This window comes from Alosa pseudoharengus, unplaced genomic scaffold (assembly GCF_046254945.1).
Source record: "Alosa pseudoharengus isolate Yale_2024_CS ecotype anadromous, Long Island Sound unplaced genomic scaffold, YU_APseudo_1.1 YU_APseudo_1.1_scf_22, whole genome shotgun sequence".
Lineage (NCBI taxonomy): Eukaryota > Metazoa > Chordata > Actinopteri > Clupeiformes > Clupeidae > Alosa > Alosa pseudoharengus.
In genome coordinates, this window is record NW_027468680.1 from 22041462 (window position 1) to 22047461 (window position 6000).

At 42.1% G+C, this 6000-nt stretch overlaps 1 protein-coding gene across 1 annotated transcript; it reads left to right on the forward strand.

The window, feature by feature from the left end:
* Positions 1-3826: 3826 nt before the first annotated feature.
* Positions 3827-5763, forward strand: foxa2 (forkhead box A2). The gene is made up of 2 exons (XM_076299968.1): positions 3827-3946; positions 4594-5763. Exons 1-2 carry the CDS (start codon positions 3875-3877, stop codon positions 5761-5763), a joined length of 1242 nt encoding a protein of 413 aa, XP_076156083.1. The 5' UTR covers positions 3827-3874.
* Positions 5764-6000: the final 237 nt, after the last annotated feature.

The following is a 6000-nucleotide window of genomic DNA, read 5'->3' on the forward strand; positions in this document are numbered from 1 at the left end:
TGATGGATTAAAATAACATCTTTCTTTTTTTATGGTCAGCAATCATTTGAAAAGGGTGGTCGTGCATAATAATCTATGTATTAGAGCAAAAGTGGTTAAAGAGAACACCTCCGCACACAAACTTTGAAATGACCAGAAAAGGAGTACTCTTTCTTGTCCTGTGTCTAGACATTGCTTGTCATTTAAATCTATTTGGAGCTATTCAAACTCTTATGAAAAAGAAAAAAAATGTCTGGGAGCAGCATGGTCCACAGGCCTCTCTCCCTGATGTGGATTCCAGTCTCATTTGGCCTCTGCGGGCTTGTGCCTTGCAGTTGCTCTTTGCATGACAAGGGACGCGTATCACCAAAGGAATTCATCGCTCCCCTGGAAACAGAACACACAGCGGCCATCACAGGGGCATTCCTGGATCAGTCTTCCCACCATCGCAAAGGTGCGTATTTGAGGAAATCCTTAGCCCGTTTAGGCCAGTGTTTGCCCCTAGGCCCACAGGGGCTCTGGGGCAATATCAGCAGAGCCACCTCCCCATCCCAACTCAATAGGCTCTATTTAGGCCTCTCTCTATCTCTCTCTCTCTGTCTTTTTTTTATCTGTTCTGGGTTTGTATGCCTTCTCTGACACGTCTCTTTTTTTCAGATTCATTTCCAGGTAAACACACAGTGGCCTGGTCCACAAACCTGCAGCCAGCGGGCGTTGTCACAGCTGTGGAGGATAATGGCCAGACCAAACTCCGTCCTCGCTTCTGGAATGTTTACTGTCACCACAGGCGACTCGCCGCAAACATTTTTCGTCACTTTTATTTTTTTTTTGGAGCGGGAGAGAAAGGGGGACTGGAGTTATTCATTTTATTTTGACGAATCACAAGTTCAACCTTTTGGCCTCCCATTCGTTTGGCCGAGTATACAAAAAGGAGAAGTAATGACAGAAGGCTAAAAAATGTCAAACGAAGTAAACTTGGTGTGCACTGATAATGAGGGGAGACTATGGCTTAAATCGAAACTTAAAGTAACAGGTTCCTGCCAGCCTCCCTAAGTACTTTAGAAAGCGTCTTCCTGACTGGATCAAGAGAAGAGCACACAGGCCCTGCGTTCTCTCTGGCTCTTTAGTTTTTAACTCACACTAAAGGCTGCAAGTGCACAACCAGGCTTGAGCACTGTAAATATTTTTTATACGTGTTACACATAAGTCAACTTTGGTAAGTCAACTTTGTGTGGCATATAATGGAGCTGGAAGTATGTCTACAAGATAATAAACATCCAATTTGTATTTGGATCTACTTGGTATTGTTTGTTTATGCTTGTTAAAATAAAACTGCCCACAAAGAGAGGTTATCATGTGAAATGTTCTGGCTGGCGTATCAAAATATGTTCCACACAAGAACAATATATTCTCTGCATCTATTCCATATACATTTACTAAAGCAAAGGGTTAATTTCAGGTTTTTATATCCAATCTTAAATTGTGACCTTCAGTACCCTGCACATTTATAATCAACTCAAGTGTCTTTAATGATTAACTAGAAGCAAAATATTTTCAAAGGACATGAGATCCAGCATGCCATTTAGAGACATAACACCATAGTCATTTTAGAAGTTGCATTAATAAACTATAACATGACCATAGGTATGGTAAAACTTAAGACTGTTTCACAATGAATGGCAATAAATAATTTCATTTATATTGACACCATCCCTTTCCATGGTACTACCATTAGGCATGACTGCTCATTGAATGCCACCTTCTCCTTCATTGTTTAATCAAATGAAAACCAGTTCTGGCACAAACATCTCTAAGAGTTTTTGTTCCTGCAATGCCTCCTAGGCACCTTGCAGAAGCAAGGAGAGGAAAATGTAGGCCTACTTTTCAAAATGAGACAGCATGGGACACATTTTATGTCAGTGACCACTGTCAGGCAGAAGGTCGCTAGCCAAGGGCACGGCTCTGTATGTGCCGCAAATCGTATAATGTTCTATATGACAAGAAGTCAGCATTTCCTTGTGAGAAGAATAAATATAGACGTGTCTTAACAGCATTTGAAGGACTCCCGCGTGTTTGTTATGGAATTAGCTTGATGCATGCGATATGAAACCTCAAAATCATATTACATTTAATGTGCGTTTGTAGCTGTTACACTGACCCGCAGCACTCTCTGTGGACCCACGACGGAAATGTGCCGCACACCGTGTACATATTAGGCTTTACACGGCTCCAAACAGACCCTGAGATTATTCTGACATTTACATGTCTCTGCTGCGCAAATACGTGGCCAAACAGATGCACAGCCACCGGCACGTGTCTAACACCTACTTGTGTGCGCTCACCTACTCGCAGGTAGGGTGTTAAATGTGTGTCTTCAGAGTGGCAGCCTTTCAACTATACCGGGATTAAAAAAAATATTAATATTTAAAATATGCCAATGAACTAATGGACTATAGAGAAAATAATTGAACATTAACTTCACAAATGCTATTTTCCTAGCAAATAATTTCACTTGATAGTAGGGATAGGGTAGAAGTGAATGAAATGCTCTCAAGTCAGTGCGACACTGCATTGTAACCAACAGAGGGCGTCTTTAACAGATCAAACGCTAAAATTGATTGGCTAAATTCAAATGTTATAATAATATAAGCATGGGTCTTTTGGTTAGTTGTCCTAAAATTCCATAATTGGACTTAAATGCAACCGCAATAATACGCAAAACTTAGACTACTTTATAAGCAGCCTTTGTAGGCTAAGCAGCCTAGCGCCTCAACCCAGTGATGCTGCTCTTCAAGGGAAAACATTCAATTAAATTGCTTGCGTGTTCAGTTTTTAAAATAAATAAACCCACATTCTCATAATCAAACGAAAATATGGTCCTAAGTCCATGATCAAAAATATTATATAAACGTTTATTTTGAATGTAGCCAGGCCATCAGACAGCAAGAGCCCGACTCTACAAATCAATACAGCAGTGACCCTTGAGCCGGGGTATTTGCAGATAAACCATTCTGGTAAATGACGTCCAAACTGAAATAAAACCGTGAAAAAGCACAAAGTGTTGTTGCATGCAGGTCATAGGGAGGACTGAGCATGTTGGGTATTTACGAATAGGCCTATCCGATTCTAAGAATGCTGCTTTTGCAAGCGACAATTATCCAAAGTTAATAACTTATAGGCCTAATGCAATTTCGAACGACATGATGAAAACAGAACCTTACACTGCGTGTAACCTGTATTTCAAACAGCCTCCACTTGCGCGCAAAATAGCCATGCATTGCAACCTGCAAATTATTATCAAACAGGTGAAATGATTCGTTTAAATTACATGTCTGTTATACTTTTAATATTTTCTTTTTGGCTGCAAACTCTATAAATGAAAAGAAAAAATAGGGTTTAAAACGTGCTGCTGCATTCAAATGAGGTGGTGCACATAATGCATACTCCCAAACAATCCATTTTCAAAGATTCCCTTTCTTCTTTTGAAATACAATAAGATGAGCTTATAATGATTCTTTTCAAATGGGCTGTTCTTTTCGGCGAACTGCAGGTGTACAATAGGGGGGCCAAATCGAGGAGTCTCGCGCTTAGGTGTGAGCAGATTATTCAAATAGGGGCCAAGCGAAGAAGTAGGGATTGGAGGCTCGCCCAGCACACAGAGCTATATCATAGAGTTTACAGCCAGCAGCCAACGTCATTTGAACTCCAGTCATCATCAGACGCCTCTCCACGCCCGTGGACACAGCACGGCTGGCTCAAAGACACACATGCGTCAGTCCTTGACAAGGGAGCACGCCGACGACCCAAGTTGTGGTTCGAAATAACAACCGTTTCGTAGAGGACGCATTGCCTTTTCTTCGTCGAAGAAACGGTTTGAGAAGTGGGCGAAACTTCCATGATGCTTGGAGCAGTCAAAATGGAAGGACACGAACACTCAGACTGGAGCACTTACTACGCCGAACCCGAGGTTCGTACCTATAATGTATATTTTTGCGTCAAAAGCCGATCCCGTTTTATACAACTCAATATTAGCCCTGAGATAATATTAACTTTGCGATCAAATATTGACTTGAGGCGCCTCCAAATCCTCCCCCATCTCGACGCGCAGAACTGTCCTTACAAAGTTGTGTTTGACAAGAGAGGATAGCCCTTCTTTTCCATTCACAATTCACTTATTTAAACATTAGTTAAATGCTACTATTGATCTTGTAGTGTCATAGGCAAAACCGTACTACACAGTTTATTTTTTAATTCCTCAGACAAAAAACATTTAGTCAGTGTTTTGTAAACAGTCAATATACAGCGATATGTTTTTTTATTTTTATTTTGCTTTACCATAACACTATGTGGCAGCTTAAAACATTATAAACATATTTTCTGAGTTTTTGTTTTTAAAGCGTCATCATATATATTATATTTGCAAGTGCCTGTAGACTACAACCATGTTTTAAGATCATAAAGTAGCAAACAAATATGATGCATCTTTTACTTAGGCCTACAGTTAGCTTACTATGAATGTTTTTATGCTGGTTGTATATAATATGCAATATACAGTTTTTTATGCAATTTATGCAATTGCAATACTAATGCCAGTTCCATGATCTCTGTTTTCAGTGTTACACATCGGTTGGCAACATGAACACGGGACTGGGAATGAATTCAATGAACACTTATATGAGTATGTCCGGAATGAGTACGACGGCCAACATGACAGCCAATTCAATGAACATGTCCTATGTCAACACAGGAATGAGCCCCTCGATGACGGGCATGTCACCGGGCCCTGCAGCGATGGGGGGCATGGGCGCAAGCATGGCTGGCATGAGTGCAGCCCTGAGTCCCAGTATGAGTCCCATGGCCGGGCAACCACCGTCCATGAATGCCTTAACCTCGTACACCAACATGAACGCCATGAGCCCAATGTATGGACAATCTAACATCAACAGATCAAGGGACCCGAAGACGTACAGAAGGAGCTACACGCACGCCAAGCCACCGTACTCGTACATTTCCCTCATTACAATGGCCATTCAGCAGTCGACTAGCAAGATGCTAACGCTAAGTGAGATCTACCAGTGGATAATGGACCTTTTCCCATTTTACCGTCAGAACCAGCAGCGCTGGCAGAATTCCATACGCCATTCGCTTTCCTTTAACGACTGTTTCGTGAAAGTTCCCAGATCCCCGGATAAACCCGGCAAAGGTTCATTTTGGACACTGCATCCAGACTCTGGAAACATGTTCGAGAACGGTTGCTACCTGAGGAGACAAAAGCGGTTTAAGGTCGATCTAAAAAAACTCGGCAAAGAGTCCGGGAAAAAGACTTCGGAGGGTGGATCTAGCAGTTCGGAGAGCTGCAATGGAAACGAATCTCCCCACTCCAATTTATCCTCCAATGAACATAAAAGGTCGCTCTCAGACATGAAGTCAAGTCAGGGCTTGAGTCCAGAGCACGCAGCCTCGCCGACCTCGCAGGCGCAGCACCTACTCGCGCAACACCACTCGGTGCTGGCGCACGAGGCGCACCTGAAGCCGGAGCATCACTACTCTTTCAACCACCCTTTCTCCATTAATAACTTAATGTCATCAGAACAGCAGCATCACAAAATGGACCTTAAGACTTACGAGCAGGTGATGCACTACTCTGGCTATGGCTCCCCCATGGCCGGAGCCCTATCCATGGGCTCGATGGCTGGCAAAGCTGGTTTAGACTCTTCAACCTTAGCCCCAGATACATCATATTATCAAGGTGTGTACTCTAGGCCCATAATGAACTCTTCTTAAAATAAAAGAAGGGTGATCCCTGACGGATCTTTTCCACATTTGTACATTTGTAAAATTTGAAGTTTACCCATATGTATCTCACATATTTTCGACGTTTCCCACTGATTTAGTTGTGAAGTCTGATTAGTAATTATTTTCAAGTGTTTTGAAAGAAAAGCATCGGACTTCGACTCTCAATGCGGATCAAACAACCTGACTTTAACACATGTGAAGATAATGGGGTTCTCTCAGGACTTG

What these genes read in the sequence shown, in the direction of transcription:
- foxa2 (XM_076299968.1), top strand. Translation starts at nt 3,875, where the DNA reads ATGATGCTTGGAGCAGTCAAAATGGAAGGACACGAACACTCAGACTGG. An exon ending in CTTACTACGCCGAACCCGAG is followed by an intron (nt 3,947 to 4,593) that starts GTTCGTACCTAT and finishes CTCTGTTTTCAG; the next exon opens with TGTTACACATCGGTTGGCAA.